Genomic DNA, 22,996 nt, shown 5'->3' on the forward strand with positions numbered 1-22,996 from the left:
TCTCGAGGAAGGGGCTCTAAAGACGGGCTTGACCGCAGCGCCGCGGGGAATGGGGGCCTTTTGGAACCCAGCAGGGCTGGGCTGGGGCGGGCTCAGGGCCTCTCCTGCACCCGCGCACCCTCACCTCCACCCGGGGTCCGGGCGCAGGGCAGGCCGCGACCGGGGGTGATTACCTGCGTCTCGGAGAGGCTGAGACTGCCGGCCAGCTGCTTCCGCTCGGCGCCCACCACGTAGTGGTTCTTCTCGAAGGCGCGCTCCAGCCGCAGCAGCTGCGAGGGCGAGAAGGCCGTGCGGATCCGCTTGGGCTTGCGTGCGAAGGGGCCGTGCAGAAGCAGCCCGTCCTGGGGCACGTCGCTGGCTGCGGCCCCGCCGCCGACGGCAACACACGCAGGTACAGACAGAGAGAAGGGGCGCCGTGAGCCGGGGCCCAACAGAGCCTGGCCTCGCGCCCTGCTCCCAAGCGCCCTGCCCTCTCCATTCCTTGACACGCACACACACGCCATTTCTCCCTTTGCCCTTTCGCCGCCCCTTCCCTAAGTCCACTCCCCTCCGCAACACCTCCCCACACTCGAGAGCCACTCCGCGGGGGAACGCGGGGAATAACAGCTCTCCACATCCCTCTGTTAAGCCAAGAGATGGGGCCAGGCCGGACGAGGCGTGGACCCACATTCACAATGCCTGGGGCAGCGGAAGAGGCCAAGGGGTGGGGAAGAAAAGTCCATGGCGCTCTTTCTCCGCCCTTTCCCAGGGTCGCTGCCCTGGCCGCCAGCCCCAACGATTTGCTTTCAGTTAACTGGTCGCAAAGCATCTCCCTCCAAGAGGACCCAGGGTAGAGGCAGGGCTGGGGGTCAGGAACGTGATAAGGGGAGCAGCGGGGTGCTAGGCACACCTTTGCCAAACACAGATTCAAGAACTAGAAGGTACACAAGGTGCAATCCCGTCACACCTGCTTGCACTAGTCTTGCGGCTGAATGCTCAGGCTACTAGCTCATTAAAAACTCCTGCCAGCACGCTCTAGCTCTGTCTTGCAGGGGGTATAAATAGGCCAGTGGCTAGGTCAGTGGTCCAGGCAGCACCTGGAAGTGGAAAGTCAGGCTCCTTCTTCCCCTTTCTCCACCTCTCTCTCCCCCAGGCCTTGGCTGTCCAGAGACCCAGCCTCTAGGGTAAGCCCCCAACCCCCTACCCCAACACACACACTGGAGACTCCAAGTACTGTCTGGTGGGAAAAGCTTCATCCCTGCTTCATCCCTGAATAGTCCCTTGCTAAAGAAACATGTGTATAAATATCTAGATGTCATCTTTCTCTCTAATATATATAGATATAGATATATTGGTTTCTGCATGGGCGTGTGTAAATATATGTTCCAGCCTCCCTACTGTCTTTTTTCCTATCTACTGTATAGGATTTTTAGAGTGTGACTGTCCCTTAGCAAATGTTGGCCAGCATAGGGACTCAGCTCCCACATGCAGGAGGAAGGGATAACACTGGACTGGATGAAGCTGGGGTAGGGGAGATGGGGTCAGAAACTATCAATGCCAAAACAAGCCTCTACCCACAGCGCCTGTCTCAATGAACACCCCACTAGGCCCTCACACAATCTCTGGCTTGGTTGCACATGCTAACAGACTCATAACGGGCCCTGACAAAATCACCCATGGATTCTCATGTAAGGGCACATAACAGCCTCCTGATGCACCAAAAACACGGAACCCTAGATGGATTATTTTGACAGAATTAGCTGTTGGGATTGACTGATCCAATTAATTTCTTCAGGGATGGCTACTGGTTGGACTTGATTTGACCTGTTGCTTTGCTCTAAGACAATCACCTGGATAATTCAGTTAACATCTCCCATCTCTGGAAACATCTATGTAAGTGAATCAAAAGCACATAATTGAGATGCTGTAGCTAAAACTCTCCAGGTAACTGTTCTTGTCCCTCTGTTGGTGGAAACTCCCTGACCTTATTTCCTCCAAGTCTCTGGGCTTTGGTTACCTAAACAAGCCAAGTTTTTGCTGGAGTTTTCTGTGGAACAGAGTTGCTAGGATTGCGGGGCTAGTGCCTGGAAGGGGTCAGTCAATAATCTCCAGTCACCTTATCAATTTCAACTGGTTGGATCTGTGCGGCCACAAAAATGGTGGGACCACATCACAGGGAGATGGGTGAGGGACACCCCATTTGATTATTCAAGTGGCGCAGATCTAGGGCCCTCAGGTCCGACTGAAGGAAGAGAAGTTTGACTTGGGATAGTGGAATAGACAGATGGTCAGGGGAGGTGGTCTGGCAGAGATGAGTAAAGGGCAGAAAAATATGGAGCCTGCTTCAGGTGGGGAATAAGGAAGATTAAAGTCTCTGGGGTGGGGCCAGTGAGGTAGGCCAGGGAAAGGTGGGTGGAAAGCAAATGCTTCTTGTTAATGTTAATAACTTGCTTCAAAAAACAACATTGTTATGAACCTGGGTGAAGTCCCAACAGTGGTTTCCTCTGGACAAATGAACCAGAGAGGGAGAGAGAAAGCCTAGCTCATCCCAGCATTGGCAGGGTTTGGCCTCAGATGCTGGGCTGGCCCAGGTTGGTCAGAAGTGAGGCTGCAGTGTGGAAAGCCCCGTAAGTGTGTATGAATAGGATGCAGAGGTGTGAAGGGCAGTGTGGGGCTGAGGAAGCAGGTCTGCAGTCTGCCCCAGTGTCTGTGACTTAGTGATTATTTTGTAATTATGTGGTATATGTCAGTCACCTGTGTGGTGGAGTGCTCTGTGTTTGTCTTTATAAACCCAGATGAGAGGATGAAGGCAACAAGCTTCTGTACCAACATACATGCCCCTTTGCCTCAAGTCTGGTTATTTTAGGGGGATGCTAGGTTGCTTTGGGTCTACCTTACTGAGAAAATGGCCCCAGGTCATTGTCATGTCCAGTTGTGGTAGACAGCATGTGTCCTAAAGGGTATATTCACATGCATGTGCAAAAATACAGGGGTCCTTCTAACCCTATCACAGAGAAGCAGGAGACTGCAGGATGAGTCAAGATGCTAAGTGATGACAGGTTATTTGATTCCAAAAGAATAAGGACGTTTCCCTGTTAGAAAGAGGATGTTTAGTACAACACCAAACATCCTGAGAAACAGATCAATTGCTACATGTTTCTGCAAAGACAAGGGTGATGCCTTAGGTGCACAGGTACCTGTACCGCCCCGCCCCCCGACCTGTGGGAAGGAGGCCTGAACCACCCCTACCAGGGGTTCAGTTTCCCTTGCCTGGACCACAAGGGCAGAACAAACTTGGGTCTAGGGTGCGGCCTGTTTGGACGCAGTAATTCTGGGCTGTGAGAACGGGCTGTCAGTTTCGGACTAGGACAGTTAGCAAAGTGGAAAGGGACTGGTATAGCCGTCCCTGGAGCTAGGGAAATGAATACCCCTCTCCTCCCTGCTTCCCTACCCCTCCGATTTTTCTACAGCCACTCTTTTAGGGCCCCTTCAAGGCAATGGCTGGGAACTAGCACAAGAGATTCCCAGGAATGAGGCGGCTGGAGGTGGGAGCTAGGGATCCGAAGCACCCGGGGTCCGAGCTGCAGTCTTCGAGCCGCAGTCTTCGCTGGAGAGGCCGCCGCCGGCCAGGGGCTCAAGGCCGGACGGCTGGGCGGAGGGCCCTAGGGCTAGGAGAGGGAGAGGCAGGACAGGCGGCGGAGATAACCTCATTCCCCGTCCTCCTGCCAGAACAAAGGCGACCTTAGAAGCTCCGGCCCATTGTAGTTGCGGGTCCCGAGGGGCTGGGTCTCTACAGCCCCCTCCAGGCGTTGCTCCTAGACCCGGAAAGTTCCTGATCTCGGGGAAACAGTACCGAAATGCGGCCCACTCCTGGTCTTCGTCGGCTCCTCCCCTTCGGTGCTCGCGAGCGGCCCCGACCTTCGGGGTCCTGGACGATTCCGCATTCGCTTTTCCCCTTCCAGCGCCTGGGTTAGCGGAGACGCCGCTTCCCCGCGCGCCGGGACCGCGCCGCCCAAGCGCTGCGCAGAGAGCGCAGACATGTTCCTTTTCGTTCGTGTGGGGTTTCGTTTGTTGCATTAAAACGGGGCTGAAATGAGCATCGCCGAGACCCGGTTCTCTAGAAAACGCGGCGCCGGAGGGCCCGAGACGGCTCGGCTCCCAGCCCAGAGGCCTGGCCGGGACTGGAGGGCGTAGAGCCGCCGGGGAGCGCATCCGTCTGCAGCGGCGACGATGGACCGCGAAGCAACAGCGCTACAGGGTTCGAAAAGTCCTTCAGTGCCCAACGGATTTCCGGGTCCGAAAATGCAGCCACACTTGGCTCCATCTCCGCGTCCAGACTCGGTTCTTGAGGGAAAAATCCAACTGTTTGTGCAACTCGATAACGTACCCGCTGGGACTGATGGCTCAGGAAGCGGCGGCAATTTCCAAGAGGGTTTTGCGAAGGATTTATCCGCCTCGCCTGACTGGAGACGCTCAGAGCCGGAGCTGGATTTCTCTCCAGGCGCCCCCGGCCCTCGGCGCCCGGAGGCAGGAACCGCGGTGCGGAGGGCGTCAGGGGCTGGATTCGAAGCCGAGGGTGCGGCCCAGGATGCCGCCTCCGGACAAGCTGAACGGCTGGAGGCCACAGGACTTAGGAACGACCCCGCCCTCTCCTCCGAGCCCCTATCCCTCCACAAGCCTCCAACCCGCCAGCCCCTCGGCCGCGGCGGCCCGCGGGCTCACACACCGCCCCAACTACAACTCGGCCCCTGGGCGCCAGGTTTCGAGACCCAGGCTTCGGATCGAGCCCACGGAGGACCAGGGTAGATTGCTCAATTTTGAAGATATCCTCATGTTATCAGTAAACATTTATTTTTAAGTGGCAGAAACTCTTGCCCAAGGCAGATGACATTGTAGCATTTTTGTTTTTTCGGATTTGGATTTGGGCAAGTCTTTGAAATCTTCAAAGAGGAGGCAAGGCTACCCACAACAATTCTTATTCTAGTAATTACATTCTCTGGTTTTGCGGGATCTGCCAGGTCAGCATCTATTGGCCAGGTGAGACTAAAAAAATTGCCTGACAAATCGGGACCTGGGAAAGCGGTTTTCTGTGAAAGTCAAAGTGTCAAGAGATAATTTTCATTTTATTATCTAAACAACTGTGCCAAACATCTAATTGACTGTAGACCTAGACTACAGACCGTCACATTAGCTCCCGGAGCCGAAGCTCCAGCCATGTCCCTTTCATTTGTTTTCTCTAAAAGCCGGGTTACCTAGCTCTGAGCCATAGACCCTTCTCACAAGGCTGTGGTCTGGTCTACACTAACAAAATAAAACTGGAAACTAAAGTGATGCCTGTACAAATCAAGGCCACTCTTTAAAATAAAATTTAAAAAAAAAGAAAAGAAAAAAACAAACTCCAACAAATTTCAAGGAAGAAAACGAACTCCAACAAATGCAACTCTCTTTTCTCCGGGAAAGACAAATAATTGAAACGTGTGTGTGTGTGTGTGTGTGTGTGTGTGTGTGTGTGTGTAGGGCCAGTGGAGGATCTTTATTAGCAAGCCGATTGCTGGATGCAAACTCCGGGGTTCGGACTGGCTACGACCTTAAAAGCCCTCTGCCCCCGCCCCCTGCCCGGGAAAACTGTCCTCGGTACTCCAGCAGCCGGGTGGGCTCCCTCCCGAAGGCGGCGAGCAACGGCGGAAGCCAGTTTGCTTACTGCAAACCTTCCCCACCTTGGGTAGGAGAGGCACGTGTGACTTGGAGAAGTCGGGCCAGGGTTGCCGAGAAACATCCCAAGACAGCCAGGCCCTCCACACTGAACATTAACTCTCCGATTCGCCCTCCCTGCTGCCCTTGCTTCCCACAGAGCTGGGGCACGCGAATGGACTTTCCCCTGCCCGGACGCGCCAGCGAAGGCTGAGGTCTCGGAGGTGGTGGTGGACTTGCGAGAGAAGCGTGGTGCGAGGTTAAGCCGGGAGGAGGGAGGGCGGGAGGAGTTGTACTCTGGGCTGAGACTGGCTCAGCCGGGAGAGAGAATTGGGCAGGCTGTGGCGAGGGCCAGCACAGGCTCCGAGGACGCGCCTGGGCTTGCGTCCGAACTGGTATATTTTCTAGAAAAGCCTGGAGGTCTCCACCTGCTTTCCTGGGAGGGAGACCTACGCGGCGAAGGCGCGGGTGGATGCCGCACAGCTCTTCCCTGCCTGGGAATCTACCTCCGCGGACCTGCAGCCTTCCCGGCAGTAACTTCTAAACAGCCCCGCGCGCCCCCGAGCCTCCCCCGCATCGCCGCGGCACGGGCGCCGGCCGGCCGCCTCGGCGGGCACAGCGTGGACACTCACCCTGGAAGCGGTGGCCGAAGAAGCGGTTCCGCAGGACCCAGGGGTAGAAATGGAGAGGGTCCCGGTGCTGGGCGCCGAAGAAGGAGTGCGGGGGCTGCAGCGGGGAGGCGCCCAGCTGGTGCGCCGGATGCACGGTCAGCGCGGGGTGGTTCATGGCCTCGGGGAACACGAGCTCGGGCCCACCGTAGAGCGAGCGGCCCGCGCCCGCGGCGGCCGCGGCAGGGAAGCCACTCACGAAGGCCGCCTCGGCCGCGCTGGGGTGAGGGTAGTTGAGCGCCGTGGGCCGGAGCGGTTCCTCGGAGGCGGCCGCCGCCAGGAGATGGGAGCCCGCGCCCCCGCCGCCAGTGCCCCCGCCGGTGCCGCCGTCCTTGGCCACCAAGGACTCTATGGTAAAGCCGCGCTTGGCCGCCGGCTGGAACATGGTCGCAGCCGCGGGAGCTGTGCGAGGCAGCCGGGCTCCGGGGAGCGCTCCGCGTCCTGGCACCGCCGCCTTGCGGGGTGTGCACCCAGCCAGGCACATGCACACCCGCCCGCACCCCTCACCTCCCCCGCCCGCCCGCTCGCGCTCGGCCCCCGCGGGCGAGCCAGGCGCGGAGCGGCGAGGGGTGTGTGAGCGAGCGACCGCGGGGTCCGGCCACAGCGTACGGCCAGGCGCGGCGGCTGCTGCGGCGGAGCGGGCAGCTCCAGGCGCGGGCTCCGTGCTAGGCTGCGAGCTGCCGGTAAGGCCCGAGGGTTGAGCTCGTCTCCCTCCTTTCGGAGTCCCGCTGGGACCGACCCCAGCCCCCGGTGTCCCCGCACTGCCCTGCCCAGCCCCGGCCGCCCAGCGCTGCGAGGCGCGAGTTAGCGGGCACCTGCCCCGCGCTCGCCCATTGGCCGCCGCTCACCTGCCCCAAGGTGGGGGGCGGGGCGGGGCGGGGCGAGGGACGGCGGGTGGGGAGGGAGCCCGCAGTCGGAGGCAAAAGCCGGACTGGAGCCTTCGCGGGGAGATCCAGGCCTCCTCCTCCCCTCGCCACTGGCTTCTCCTCGCGACTCCGCCCTTTAGCTGAGTCTGGTGGCCGCTGCCGCCGTCTCAACCCACGCGGGAGCCGAAGAAGGCGTCCGAAGGGCTTGGGCTAAACTCCAACCCTCCCCTCCCCGGTGTGTAGCTCAGCCTAACTCTCCCATTCGTCCCGGGATGTCGTTTCAGTTCTCAGAGAACTTGGATCCGAGCGGAGGGTGGATGTTTGGGGTCCAACACATTGGTTTTCCCGAAAACCAGCTCTCTGCCCCCCTGCTGTCCGGGACTCTCCCACTCACCCACCATCGGCCTCCTGGGCCGCGGTCTGAAGCTGCGACCTTGTTCCTGAGGTTTCGCGTTTTCTGGATGTCACGGGGGACAGCTCTGGAAAGGGGACGCTCACTCCCTTCACAAGGGGCCAGGCGGGGCACTGCGCGGGAGAAGCCGCCGGAGCGGTCCCACTGCCACCCTCCAGCTGTTCGCGGGGCTGGAAGCAGCTCCAGTGCCCAGACACGGTGCCGCGACCGGCTTGGACCAGGACGGCGGGCCTCGGCACTGGGAGATCCACCCCCTCGCCTTCTCTGAGGCTCTGGGGGCTCAAGTGTCGGCGGGCCGGACCAGGTCAGGGCCTCGGAGACACTGTGGCTTAAACTGAAGCTGGCCAAGTAGCCCGAGCCCATCTCAAGAGAACACGCCAGCCGTCAGGACACGCAGAAGCAGCCTGACCTCCCTCGACCTTCACCTTCCACCCGCGACCGCGGAACCGCGGACGACTCTGCTCCGGCCAGTTTTTCCGTGTGGCGGACGAATTCCCCGGGGGCAGTTCTCACGACAGGCTGTGAGAGCCGGGACTCCGCAAACTTTCCCACCCCACCTTCCAGGCCGCAGAAAGGCGCCGCTCCGAGGCCTAGGAGGGCGCGGGCGGCGGTGGGGAGGCTGGGACCTGGACCTTGCCGGCGCACTGCGGAGAGGGAGCCGCAGAGAGTTCCGCTTCCTCGCCGCTGCCGGGGTCCATTCTAGCGGCCTGAGAACTGCCTGGGCGCGCAGATCTGGGTTGGGCCTCCTGACGCCCCAAGGCCACGGGGTCCGTGCGCCGCGCAACTCTGCGGGGACTCCAGGCCGGGTCTTGGCAGCGGCCCGCCTGAGCGCCGGGAGCCGTGGTTTGGAAAGCGCTCAGGGCGCCCCGGCCGCCACAAAGCGGGTTAAAGTCTATTTTCCACTCGACTGCTCCGAAAAGCCCCCGCGCGCCGACGCCGTTCCGGCCCCCTTGGGCGAGGTGGGGAGGGGCGGCCAGGGGTGGGGAGGCGAGGCGGCCGCACCCAGCACTCCTCCGCGTCCTGGGAACCCCGGGGCCTGGCACGGCCGAGACACCGCAGAGGCGCCTTCGGAAGGAATGATGGAATCCGTGGGGAGCGCGGGTTCTCCCTGGCCTCTCCGGAGATTTCCAGCTTTCTGTGATGGTCTTTTCCTCTCGTTTGTGTCTCAGGCTCTTTATTTTCCCCCTCTCCTGTCTCCCGGCTCCCCTCCCTCCCGACTTTTCCTCCTCTGATTTCTTCCCCCTCCTCCTTTTCCCCACCCTCAGTCTGGGAAAAGTGGAAGCGCCGCCGAGGGGGGGACCAGGACCCGACCAGGCCGTATCTCTAAGGGGGCGGCGGTGCGGAGCTGGGCAGAGGTACAGAAGGAGATTTTCGTTCCATATGGAAGGAGACAACGACGGGATTTTGTTGGAACAAGGTTCCCACAGGGATGCGGGTTCAGTTGGGTAAACGTTGCCTGGGCCTGTGCTCTGCGGTGACAGAGCAAGTGCTGGGGGCTGAGACAAGACGGGAGCCCAGCAAGCTGAACCCGGCCCGAGGGCCTTGCGCTACTAGCCTGGTAATGAATCCCACCCGTTCTGTCGCAGACCCCCACCTCCTACCCCCACCGAGAGGCTGGCCAGGGGCCACGAACTTGTTTAACTGGGCAGGTAGAGGAGCTTGGAATCTACCGACCGTCCTAGACTTGCATCTACACTGGCCACCTCCTTTCATTCGTGTGGCTCTGGGTATACTTGTTCATATCTAAATCAATAGACCTTTTATTACACCACCTTCCCTTGTGAGGCATTCAAATGCTGACATTTCTACTCGGGAGGCTGAGACAGGAAGATCTCTCGAGCCCAGGAGGTCGAGGCTGCAGTGAGCCGTGATCATACCGCTGCACTCCAGCCTGGGCGATACAGGGAGATCCCATCTCTAAAACAAACAACAAAAAACGTTGACATCCAGCTGTCTGTCATTAACTCCACTTTACAGATGAAGAAACAGACAGCGGAGGATCAGTAACTTGAGTCTGGTCACCGTCTGGGTTGGGCTGGGACAGCCCAGGGGTCCCAGCCTGGCCTAGCTTCCACTCCCATTCCATTCCTGTGAGGATGCAGTCGCAGACTTCCCGGGGGAGGGGGAGGGGTGCTGGAATGCGCTGGGTGATAGGAGTTCCGTTTTCGTCCTCCCTCACCCTTTCCTCTCCCAGCGCCCCTTTCTGTCAGCTTCCTCTCCTGTAATTCCCTAATTTTCTTCCTTTTCTTCCATAGCTCTGCTTATCTTTATCCCTTGGCCAGTTTCCTCTATTTTCACTCCTCTTAGGACCTCTTCTCTTGTCGTTTCCTCTGCAGCAAGTTAAGAGAAGAATTTGTCACCCTCAGGGGGTCTCTAAGCCTGCCTCTGTGTACTGGATTCAGTATCAGTGCCCCCACCCCCACCCCAATCTTCTCCTGTGCCATCTCCCCTGCCCTGTTCCTCCCAGACTCTCATACTGCTCCCTCTACCACCATCCCCCACAACTGATCTTATGCACAAATACTTCCCCTCTTCACCACTGGACAGCTGCCCATCTTAACCAAAACCCGTTCCCCCCACCACCTTCTGCTCCCTGCCCTTCGTTTCCTCCCACCCAAGCTGCTGAGCTCTGCCAGAGACTGGAGGCTCTTCACGCTGGAGTCCACTACATCCCACCCATCTTCAGGATGCTTACCTTTCACTTTGCCCCTGTCCAGCCTCCCACAGTTTCCTGGAGTTCCCATCTCCTGCAACCCGGAGACTCACTTTTTGGAGAATAGCCCGATGCCTCCCAGGCTGATACAGCCTAGCCTACCTGTTCTGGCTCTGGCCCCACATTAACGTTTTCCCTCCCTCTCTCTATTTCTGGAATAACCTGGCCCCAAATCCAGACTCTCCTATTTATTAGTGGTGAGCCCTGGGCCAATTATTTTGCCTCAGCTTGCGTATCTGTGAAATTGCAAGCGTTATACGGGACCTCTGTGAGGAGTAAATGAGATAACATATGTGGTGCACTGGATCAATGTCAGACTCCAAAGAGCACTCAGTACAAGTTATTGTCTCTGCCTTTGTCCATGCGGAGAACTTGGGAATCACCTCAAAGCATCACTCTCTCATCCTCCACATCCAATCAGTGGCTCAGTCATCCAGTGATGTAATCCTCAAGTCTATATCCTCTTCCTTTTGCTTCTTTGCTGGCTAACTTTGTTCTTAAAACTCAGTTCATCTCCCTGGGAAGCCCTCCACCCCATTCTTTCATAGCATTCACCTGCGATGGGGGTTGTGTGTGTCTCCATCTGTCTCCCTCACAAGGCCATGACTCCCTGCTCCCTCTAGCTGGGAAGCTGCTATGTACATCTCGCCACCAGCACAAGCCAGGCAATGTTTCTCCAACAGAGATCTTGTGAGAATTTGGACCAGCCACACCCCCAGCCATCTCTCTTTCACCTTTCACCTCCTTCTTTCCTATTCAGCCTGACTTCATCTTTATGTCTCCTTGCCTTACAATGAGTTTTCTGTCCTCATGTTTCTCTCAGTCTTTTGACTTGTCATTTTCACCACAAAATTTCTTGAATGATTTTTAATCTCTCTCCAATTCTCTCACTTGCCCTCTATCCAAGCCTTTGCAACCAGACTTGGATGCCCATCATATTAGGAAAATGGCTTTTGCAAAAGCTCCAAACATTTCATTATGGTATGAGGACAAGGGCAAGCAACACGTGCTTGTGGAGAGCACAATAAATTCAACCTCATGGAGTTATTGAGACCTAATGAGTTATAATCTCCACCTGATGAACTTGGAGCAGTGCCTGGAACATAGTAGGCTTTTGATAAATATTAACTGCTATTATTTCATAGAGCCGTGCTAGGAGCCAAATGCGGTAATGTGGTGCTTGAGAAGTGGATGGCCCAAACAGAGATGTTCTGTAAATGTGAATACCCACTGCATTTAGTGTTAAACAGGCTTAGTGCTAAAACATTTAAAAGATTAATATTTTTATATCGATTACACATAGTAATGGATATATTGAGTAAAATGAAATATCTTAAGAAGATTATTTTATCTGTTTCTTTCTACTTTTTAAATGTGGCCACTAGAACATTTAAAATTATGTGTCTCACATTATATGTCTATTGGACAGAGTTATAAAAAATACAGATAATCCAAAAGGGGGGAGTGAAGGGAAAACAGAGATCTTATAATTGTCAAATCCTACTACCCAGAAACAAACATCATGAAATTCTTACAGTATATCCTTCCAGTTCTTTCTATATGTGCCTCCCTTTAAAAAAAGGATCATACTGTACATAGTATTGTAACTTCTTTATCTTTATAACCAATCAAAGCATCTTTGCCTCTCATTAAATATTCTTTATTGTTGGACATTAATACAGTTTACAGATTTTCACTGTTTTAACAAAATTTCGACAAACAGCTCCATAGCTGTATCTTACCGCATGTTTGTGTTTCTTTTCTACATATTTCTAGCTGTGTAATTTCCAGATATGCAATATTTTAATTCTTTTGATCCATTGTCACTAGTTTGGCCTCTGGAAGTGTTCTATATAGTTATTCTTCCAAAGGCTGACTTTAAGAATCTCTCTCCATCCTCTGAAATGTTCATTAGGACACCTTATTTCCAAATTTGAGTCTTTTTTAGTCACAATTGTTTATAGGCTCCTCAGCATCTGAGTACCTTCAACCCCCTTTTCTTTTGGAAACTCTCTTCCCTTTATTTTCTGAACAAGATACTTGCCTGGATCTGCAAACTCTGGGAGTTGTTCCTTCATGGGCTCTACTTTCTTCTCCTAACTGTGGGCATCCATGAAGGCATCTTTATCCTTAGCCCTTCCCTCATTCCATGTATCATGCTATTTATTCTATCTATCTATCTATCTATCTATCTATCTATCTATCTATCTATCTATCTATCTATCTACCAACCGTCTATCATTATCAATTTCCACACTTTCAACCAATACTGTAATGCAGACCCCGGCAGGTTTGTAATGCCAGCCCTATATTTTTCTCCAGATCAAGTCACTGATTTTCAAATGCTTGTGAGAAGCTTTCTTGAGGGGTTCCTACAGGCCCCCTAGACACTCACCATACCCCCAAACTGAGCTCAACATCATCCCCACCAAATCTGTGCCTCTCTCTGACTTCTCTCTTCTGATAATAGCTGCCCCTTTCTGCAGGACACCCAGGCTTAGCAGCTAAGAGGCACCTGTGATACCTCCTTTCTCTCGGTCACTGCTGTGCACATCCAGTCAGTCTTTGCATTCTTTCATTTCTTTCTGTTCTCCTTGCCTCTAATTTGGGTTCTTATTACCTTTTCCCAGTGATTCTCTTATGATAGCCATTTGTGATCTCTCCTTTCTACAATTCGTCTTACACGTGGCTGGCTACCAGATTTCTACAACACAACTCTAACCTGTTAAAATTTTTTCACGCAACTCTGGACCCAGGGTGTTTTTGTTTTTTTTTACCTCTCTGTGACTCAGTTTTTCATCAGCAATCTGGAAATAATAAGACCTGCTGTGGAGAGTTAAGAGAATTAGAATGAGGTGATTCATGCATAGCTCTTAGCACATAGTAAGCACTCAGTAAACATTAACTATTAGTGTCAGTGTTCCAATGAAGTTCAAACTCCTAAGCTTGGCATTCGAGGCTCTTCATGAGCAAGTTGTACCTGTCTAGCCTCATGTCTTCTGCTCACCTTTGGGTAGCCTGCCCTGTGACAATACTGCCACCAGCCAGAGCATTCATCCAGGGACTCTGTGCTCCCTGTGCCTCTCTGTGCATGTCCTGTACATTTGCTTTGCTCAAAAACATTACTCCAAGCCAGGTACAATGGCTCACACCTATAATCTCAGCACTTTGGGAGGCTGTGGCAGAAAGACTGCTTGAGGCCAGGAGTTCAAGACCAGCCTGGGCAACATAGCGAGACCCTGTCTCTACAAAAAATTAAAAACATTAGCCAGGTGTGGTGGTGCATGCCTGTAGTCCCAGCTACTCTGGAAGCTGAGGTGGGAGAATCACTTGAGCCTAAAAGTTCAAGCCTGCAGTCAGCCATGATCAAATCACTATACTCCAGCCTAGGTTAACAGAGTGTGACCCTGTCTCAAAAAAAAAAAAAAAATTACTCCAGAGCATGTATCAGTCCAACGTCTGAGAGGAGGAAAATTTTCAATAGTGCACATAGTCAACTATTTAGAATGCCAACTTCATGAGAACATCTATTTTGTTCACTGCTGTGTTTCCAACACAACACGGTTGTCTGGCATATAATAAATGCTCATTAAAGATTTGTTGACTGAATATAAAAATGTGAGAAACATGACTCAAGGTTCCATTTGTTCTGAGATGTGTAAAAATGCAAGTTTTCATCATAATAGAACGTAAAGAATATACAGTCCTTGCCCTGTAGGGTTTGCCGTACCTCCCAAGATAGGTGGAATTCTTGCCTGACCCTCAGGGTGGGCTTCCCATCCTAGGCCCCATGTTGGAAGAAGATGCTTCTTGCAGAGCCTCTGACTGCTGGGAAAGGAAACCCAGACACTTTGAACTGGGAGCCTGCCCAATAATTGGCTAAACTCTTGAGTGGGAAGGACTATAAATTCAGAGTTTCTAGTGTGACTCTATTACATAAAATGTGTGAACTTGGAGCAAATATCCTTTTCTTCTGAAAAAAAAACCACTTCAATGGATGCCTTGTAAACGCAAAGATAAACCACTTCAATGGATGCCTCATTTTTGCAAAGATAAACCAAAGACTTAATTCTTTAATGGAATCTATTAGAGACCACAAGCTCAAGTGTTCTGCATAATGTATAAATGTCTTCTCTATAACAGGATGTCATTTTTGCTGGTTAATTTAACTTAGGGAAATGTTTATTTTCAACATTTGGGTCTAGTCAGCTCTGTCTCTGAAAATTAGGGTTCCTTCTTGGGAGTATGTATGCATTCTGATTCAAATTGTTCTCTATAGAACTGGAAAATGAAGAGTGAGAAGGTCCATATTTTCATCTCCCACTGGGAGAGGACTTTTTTTTTCTTTTTTTCTTTTCTTTTCTTTTTTTTTTTTTTTGAGACAGGGTCTTACTCCGTCACCTAGGCTAGAGTGCAGTGTTGCAATAATAGCTCACTGCAGCCTCGAACTCCTGGGCTCAAGCAATCCTCCTGGCTCAGCCTCCCAAGTAGCTGGGACTACAGGTCTTTGCCACCACACCCAGCTAATCTGGTAGAGAGTGTTTTGACCTGAATTGCCAAAGCCCACCCTGAGCTATTCTGCTGAATGCTCACTCAGAATTTCAGTTTAGAAGGAATTTTTGGACTTTGGGAAATGTACTTGCATCAGATGATTATGTAGTGAGAGATTGGCTCAATGGGGCTCTAGGCAAGCTCAGCCCCTAAGAGTTCTGGAATGGGCACACTGAATCTTGGGCATAAATAGGAGGTGAATGAGAGCAGGTGAGATTTGGGCTGGAGCTGGGAGATGACTTCCCCTTCCTAAAACTAGAGGGGCTGGACCTATGGGAGAGAGGAAGTGTGATTTTGCTATTACATGGATGGGACTATCAACCAGCAGATATCTGGGCCATGAAATGCAATGAAAAAAATGGGGCCATTTGGTATAGCTCAATGTCAAGACACTTCAGTAGGCCCATCCCTACCTATTTTGTTGTTCTGCTGGCCTGCTGACCTGCCTACCTCCCCAACTGCCCACTTACACAAATTTATTTGTTCATATCTGGATCTGAACAACTTTGTATTACACAGCACACGCATTTCGTATCTTTTCTGAGTTGTTGAATAATTTGGCCAGAGTCCTTTGTAGATTCTTTCTTTGTGAGTGTAGTTATCTGAATATGATGTCAAATTTGTTTCTAATAATACAGTACACTAGAGGTCCAGGGAGCCTTCCCAGTACAGAACATCTAAGAACTTGTTTTATTTTGACTTTTTATTATAAAAATTTCCAAACTTACCTAAAGGTAGACAAAATAGTATAATGAGCACCCACATACCCTGTAACCTAGATTTTACAATTATTAACATTTTTCCATTTTGCCTCATCCTTTTTTCTCTGGAGTATTTTTATTTATTTATTTATTTATTTAACAGAAATAGGGTCTCACTCTGTCACCTGGGCTGGAGTGCTGTGGCACAATCATAGTTCACTGCCTCCTCAAACTCCTGGGCTCAGCCTCCCAAGTAGCTGGGACTACTGGTACACCACTGCATTGGGCTAATTTTGTTATTATTATTATTTGGAGAGATGGGGTTCTCACCATGTTGTGCAGGCTAGTCTTGAACTTCTTGCCTCAAGCAATCCTCCCATCTTTGCCTCCCAAAGTGCTGGGATTACAGGCATGAGCCACTGTGCCTGCCTTGAAGTATTTTCAAGTAAATTACAGCCATCATGATATTTCAGTCCTAAATATCTCACTGTGAATCTCTATCGAGAATTTTTTTTAAAAGGAAACTTTTATTACATGAAATTTTAAACATATTTTGTAGAGAGAACAGTATAACAAACTTCCATATATTTACCATTCAACATTAGTTAATAATCTTTTGCTAGTCTTAAAAATATCTTTTAGAATGATGGTTGAACTGTCACAAAAATAAAGAAAAATCCCCAGTTTCCCAGAGATTGTAGAAAGCTTGAATTGAGACAAGGAAATGAGTTCTGAAGCTGCAGTGTGTGTTGGAACAAACTTCAATTCTCTGGTGGCCCGGAGCTTGGGTTGTAAAGGGCTCCAAGTGGGAGGAATAACACTTGGGATTCATCCAAGGCAGGAAATCAGATCAAAGATTCCCGAAAGGTGACATCCTTACTGAGTGAATGAGAAAAAATTTCACCCCAACAAAGGGAGGCGGTGGGCATATGTGCCTGGTTCAGCTTTGGCTCTGTGTAGAGGGGAAAAAAAGAAAACATGTTTTCCTCAGAGTTTCTAACCACAGCCCCATTCTCACTTGGATGTGGGACCAAACATTTTAGGAGCCCCTAAAAGACCCCAGGCTGAAAATTTAGTATGTCTTGGAAGAAGAAAACAAGTGTATTTATTCCTCTTCTAGAGGAATACATTTGATAGCCAAACGATTCCCCCAGATAAAGTTCCGAGAAAGATAAACTCATAATCAAAAGTCATCAAATATGCAGGAAAATAAACTATCACAAACTGCAGAATGAGACCTGCAAAAAGACCATCTATGTTAGAATTATCAAATATAGACTATAAAATAATTAGGTTTAATATGTCACAACATAAAAGAGGTTATTAAAAAGAAACTAATACCTTGCATAAGAGTGCAAAATGGTACAACTCTGGAAAGTTATTTGACAGTTTGAAATAAAGTTAAACATATAAACACTCAGCCATTCTACTCCTAGATATATGTGCAAGAGAAAAGAATGCATATGTCGGCCGGGCGCGGTGGCTTTGGGAGTCCGAGGCGGGTGGACCACCTGAGGTCAGGAGTTCTACACCAGCCTGGCCAACATGGTGAAACGCCATCTCAACTGAAAATACAAAAATTAGCTGGGCGTGGTGGCAGGCACCTGTAATCCCAGCTACTCGGGGGGCTGAGGCAGGAGAATCACTTGAACCTGAGAGGCGGAGGTTGCAGTGAGCCGAGATTGCGCCATCGCACTCCAGCCTGGAGGACAAGAGCAAGAAAAAAAAAAAAAAAAGCAAATGTCTACAACTGATTGTTCCCAATCACCAAAAACTTGCAACAATCCATGTTCCCATAAACAGCAGGATGAATAAATTGCTAGATTCATACAATGAAATGCAGCAAAAACAAAAACAAAAACCAACTATTGATTCATGCAACAACATGGATAAATCTTAAATACATTATTGGGTAAAAGAAGCTAGACAGAAAAATATATATGCTGTAAGATTCCATTTATATGGTACCTTAGAACAGGCAAAATTAATCTACATTGATAAAAGTCAGAATAGCAGGTCAGGTGCTCACGCCTGTTATCTCAGCACTTTGGGAAGCCGAGGCAGAAGGATCCTTGAGCCTAGGAGTTTGAGGCCAGCCTGGCCAACATAAGGAGACTGTCTCTACCCTGCCCCCCCCAACCCCCGCCAAAAAAAAAAGTCAAGTGTGGTGGCACACGCCTGTGGTCCCAGCTACTTGGAAGGCTGAGGCAGGATTGCCTGAGCCCAGGAGGTCGCTGCTGTAGGAAGCCATGATTGTGCCACTGCACTCCATCCTGGGCGACAGAGTGAGACCCTGTCTAAAAAAAAAAAAAAAAAGCAGTTATCTCTGATGAATTATTGACTGGAAAGTGGCACAGTCGAATGTTCCGAGGTCCTGGAAATGTTTATATTTTAACCTGGTGCTTACATGGATGTACACATAGGGGAAAATTCATCAAGATATACACTTCAGATTCGTGCATCTTACAGAATATAAATTACAACTCAGTGTAAACAGAGGACCCAGCTGATTTGGAAAAGGACCAAAGAGAAATAAAAATTATAATAACTGAAATTAGCGACTCAATAAGAAGTTAGCAGATTAGATGTAGCAGAAGAGAGAATTCATGAACTAGAAATCAGAAGAGCTGAGGAAATGCAGCACATAGAGAGGCAAAGCTGCAGGGTACATCAAGAGGTTACGAGAGATGGAGTGTTGTGTCCAAAGGATTATCGTGTATCTAACCAGGGTTCTAGAAGTAGAAAACAGAGGGACTCAGGGAGAGGCTTCCTTTGAAGAGCTAATGGCTAAGAATTTTTTAAAAATTGATAAGCCAGTTGCTATGGTATGAATGTTTGTCCCCTTCAAAACTCAGGTTGAAATTTAATCTCCAAAGTGGCAGTATGAAAGCGTAGAGCCTTTAAGATGTGATAGGTCATAAGGGATAACAGCTCTGTCCTCATGAGTAGACTAATCCATTAATGGAGTAATGGGTTAATGAGTTATCATGGGAGTGAGACTGGTAGCTTTATAAGAAGAGAAAGAGAGACCTGAACTAGCATCTCAGCTTCTTCTCCACGTGATGCCCTTTGCTGCCTTGGGACTCGGCGGAGAGTCTCCACCACTAAAAAGACTCTCACCAAATGCGGTATCTTCAACCTTGCACTTAGCCTCCATAACTGTAAGAAATAAATTTATTTTCTTTATAAATTACCTAGTTTCAGGTATTCCATTATAAACCACAGAAAATTAACTAAGACACCAATCCTTGAAATAAGAAAGCCCATTGAAATTCAACAAGATAGACACATCTACATATAGGCAATGTAACTGTAGAATGCGTAAGGAAAAGGGATCTTAAAAGTAGCCAGAGAGAGGCCAGGCGTGGTGACTCACACCTGTAATCTTAGCACTTTGTGAGGCCGAGGCAGGCAGATCACTTGAGGCCAGGAGTCTGAGACCAGCCTGGGCAGTATGGTGAAACCCTGTCTCTACTAAAAATACAAAAATTAGCCAGGGATGATGGCGTGTGCCTGTAGTCCCAGCTACTCGGGAGGCTGAGGCAGAAGAATCATTTGAACCTGGGAGCCAGAGGTTGCAGTGAGCCGAGATCATGCCACTGCACTCCAGCCTGGGTGACAGAGAGAGAACCTGTCTTAAAAAAAGAAAAGAAAAGAAAAGAAAGGAAGGAAGGAAAGAAAGAAAAAAGGAAGGAAGGAAGGAAAGTGTAGCCAGAGAGAAAATATAGATTACTAGAAAGTGACAATTGGACTGACAACCAACTCTCAACAGTGGATGCCAGGAGAGAGTGGGATATATCTTCAAAGCACTGAGAGAAAATAACTTACAACTTAGAATTGTATTTCTGGCAAAAATTGTCTTTCAAAATAAGGGTGAAATAAAGACATTTTCAAACAAATCAGAAATGAAAATTTCTACCAACTGACCCTCATTAAAGGAATTTTAGGCAGAAAGAAAATTATTGTAGAAGAAAAGTTTGAGGTGAAAGGATGAATAGTGAGTAAAGTTAATACAATATAAATAAATATTGACTATATAAAACAGTAATGTCATTGCATAATTTGTGGGACTAAAAAAATAGAAATAAGTATTGAACAACAACAGCATCTAAGTTGGGGTAGTGTGTTGATCAAAGTTAAAGTACATTTGGATCATACATTTTTCTAAAGGAGAGTAAAGATTATGATTAACTTTAGATTTAGAGAAATGAAATATGCCATCCAAGGAATAGAAATGGGCTACTACTTCCAAATTAGTAAAAGAGAAAAAAATAGAATTTAAAAAACTAGGACAAAAGATCATTAAATAGCAATAAAACAGTTTCTTAATAAAAACAGTCTGTAGAAAAACCTTAAATCCATGGTTTCTAGGCTATAGCAGGAGTATGCCACTAGGCTGAAAGAGCCTTGCTTTGGGACATTAATCTTGTCAGAAAATAACTGAGAAAACATGGAAAGTGTCTTAACAAGAAGTGTTAGAGAATCTGTCATTGGCATTCTCTTCTTGTAGATGGAACACAATCACTGAGCAATTCTAAATAAATACTTAAATCACAGGAATCTAAAAAGTGATGTCAAAACAAAGGTTTGAGTTTCTATTTTTCACAAAAATTTCCAAGAGTTTATCATCAAGTTATGATGCCAATAGTAATAGTGAGGAGTAGTCAAATATTTCATCATCAAGAGGAAATCAGAGTTGACATAAGGGTGGGTAGAGGGAGTAACACATTTTAAGCCAAGATTCTGCACATGGTTTGAAATTGGAGAGGAAGGAATGGGCCTTCTCACCCCCAGACTACCTTTAACGTATAAAAAGTTCAAGGCAAATGAAAACATTTTTTGAAATATCTGAGTAATTGGATTTTTCATGGGTGGAACAGAGCATTATAAAAGACATTCAATTCTGTTCCCATTCTAGTTGTTCTGCTAACACAGTTCAGGAATGAAAGAACAATCATAACTTGAAAAAATTTCTGGAAGTTTTCAGAACACGAGAAAAAATATAAAATGCATTTATATTTGATGTAGTTTTATAGTAAACATATACTTTTTGGTGACATACACTGTCTTTTGTAAAGTATTACCTGGCTAACTAAAACCTAATGAGGAAAGTAGGATGTATTTGAAGTTGAAGATATTTTATTTCTGGGAAAATTGTGTCTGCCATGGGCATAGGGGATCTAATTTGCAAATGAAGGCAAGTGTTTTGAGTTTGAAATAAAAAGAGAACTTTATAACTAATTTAAGTTGGTTTCTACAAATTGTGCAAACTTGTGAAAGTTAGGAAAGTTACTTAACATTTCAGTGCTACTTTCTTTATCTGAAAAATGAGAATAAGTCATAAAACCTACCTTAGAGTTTTTTGGAAGGATCCAATGAGTGTATATAGGTAAAGCACTTAGAATAGTAATAGTGTCTGGCACATAGCATGTGCATATACATGGTACATACCATGTACATTAATGAAATAATATACATGGGCATTGTTTCCATAAACCACTCATAAGATACAATGAGACAGCTGAGGGTATAATGGTGCCCAGCTCTCAACCTGTGCAAGCTCCCTGCAGAAAATGTCCAAGGCCATCTTAATTAAACAGCCCTTCACAGGTGCTATGATGTGTTAGTCTGTTTTTGTGTTGCTATAAAGAAATACCTGAGACTGGGTAATTTATAAAGAAAAGAGGTTTATTTGGCTCATAGTTCTGCAGGCTGTGCGAGCCTGGCTCCAGCATCTGCTCGGCTTCTGGTGAGGCTTCAGGGAGCTTTCACTAATGGTGGATGTCAAAGTGGAAGCAGGCGTGTCACATGGTGAGAGGGGAAGTAAGGAGTGAGGGGAAGTCCTAGAGTCTTTTAAACAACTAGAACTCAGAGTAAGAACTCACCCATTACCAAGAGGGGGGAACCTAGCCATTCATGAGGGATCCACCCCTATGATTCAATACCTCCATGAGGCCCCGCGTCCAACATTGGGGATCACATTTCAACAGAGATTTGGAAGGGACACACATTCAAACCATATCACATGGGTATAGATAATATCACTGGGAGGCTCTCACACCCAATTATTATGGAAGCTGATTTTAATAAAGTGTATGGCTGTGTCTACACTGGAGCTGCTGACACAAGTGGAAGATTTAATGTGTTGCCACAACGTTTATGGAAGATGAGCCAAGAGCTTTATACACACATTGTCATGTACATCTTGGGGATTTATTGGTGTTGAGATGTGTCGGGATATGAAAGAACTCTGAAGTGATCTCAGTACTGTCAATTATTTGTATGACACTATTCATGCATCTCTGAAAAGCTGGCAAATTTTCAAAACATTTGTAAGTGGAGTGAAGGGATACTGGAAACTCCAGAATTGTTGAAAATGTGTTGGATTATTGGTCATGATTGAGGAGCTTCTGCAGGTTATTCAAACATGGAAAGATGTGTCAAGCTATTTTTTGAAATATACAGGTGGCTGGTGCAGTGAGGTCTTGGCTGATTTTGGTTTCCAAATTTGAATTCACCTTTTGTTTATAAATTTTAACAAAATGTAAACAATGGGCTAAGTATTACAGGCACTGGTTTTCTAAGGAGCTTCTAATTGAAACTATAGACATTTTTCTCTTTCCCATCAAAGGTTAAATAAGCATTTCATGCTTTGTCATCTGAAAGAAGTGATACATATTTTTAAACCATTCGAGAGTGAATGGAGAAATTATGCCAATAAGTAATCCCCAAAGGTTTCAAAGTGGAAAAAAATTCCTTTAAGAAAAAAAAAAGTTCATGGTAACTAAGGTAATACATTTTCCCCTACTACTTCAGAAAAACAATTTAGTATAAATGTTTATTTCCAATAAATAGTGGCCATATTACTAAACTTATGTTTTTCAAAAACCATAAATGGCAAAATGAAAGAAATTTCAGCAACACTTTCTCATGGGACAGTATATTAAACAAAGAAATAATCAGATACATGCAAAAATTTTCTGTGTCCCTGCCTGCTGTGCCCACACCTCCACCCACCCCTACTGGTCCTAGGTGAACCCCATGGCCTTCCTTCTGGTCACAGCCGATTGCATCAGGGTGGTCCCCTTGGGCTTATTACTGAACTTGATTTGGGGCCAGGCTCAGGCTCAATGAGGCTCTCTCAGGCATTTGAACTAAGGGCCCCAAAGGGGAGGGATATTTGGTAATGGGCAGGGGGCAGAGTGAGTGTGGCAAAGCAGGGAGGTGGGACCGTGCCTGGAGCCTGTGAGGGCTGCACCTCAGTGTCAGCCCAGGAGAGCTGTCCCTGTAGAGAGGCCCTCCTGGCTTCAATACTCATCCCCCCACCGCAAAGCCCTGTTGTATTCCAGGTCAGGAGCACCTCCTTTAACATGAAACTTCTCTACCCATGTCTATCTCCCCTGAGCAGCTCTTAA

At 48.7% G+C, this 22,996-nt stretch overlaps 1 protein-coding gene across 4 annotated transcripts in view; it reads right to left on the bottom strand.

The window, feature by feature from the left end:
- EMX1 (empty spiracles homeobox 1) overlaps positions 1 to 7,591 on the bottom strand; it is a 63,736-nt gene extending 56,145 nt beyond the window's left edge. Inside the window, exons 1-2 of one of the 4 annotated variants that reach the window (XM_034953379.3) lie at positions 6,303 to 7,588; positions 174 to 358 (exon numbers count right to left, since the gene is read on the bottom strand). In XM_034953379.3, coding sequence (XP_034809270.1) covers positions 174 to 358; positions 6,303 to 6,822 — 705 coding nt within the window. In that variant the 5' untranslated portion in view covers positions 6,823 to 7,588. Of the gene's footprint in view, positions 1 to 173; positions 359 to 6,302 lie in introns of all 4 variants that reach the window. The other 3 variants (XM_034953376.3, XM_034953377.2, XM_034953378.3) reach the window with 3 other exon arrangements.
- Between the last annotated feature and the right edge of the window lie 15,405 nt (positions 7,592 to 22,996).

The sequence above is a fragment of the Pan paniscus genome, chromosome 12, assembly GCF_029289425.2.
Source record: "Pan paniscus chromosome 12, NHGRI_mPanPan1-v2.0_pri, whole genome shotgun sequence".
Classification (NCBI taxonomy): domain Eukaryota; kingdom Metazoa; phylum Chordata; class Mammalia; order Primates; family Hominidae; genus Pan; species Pan paniscus.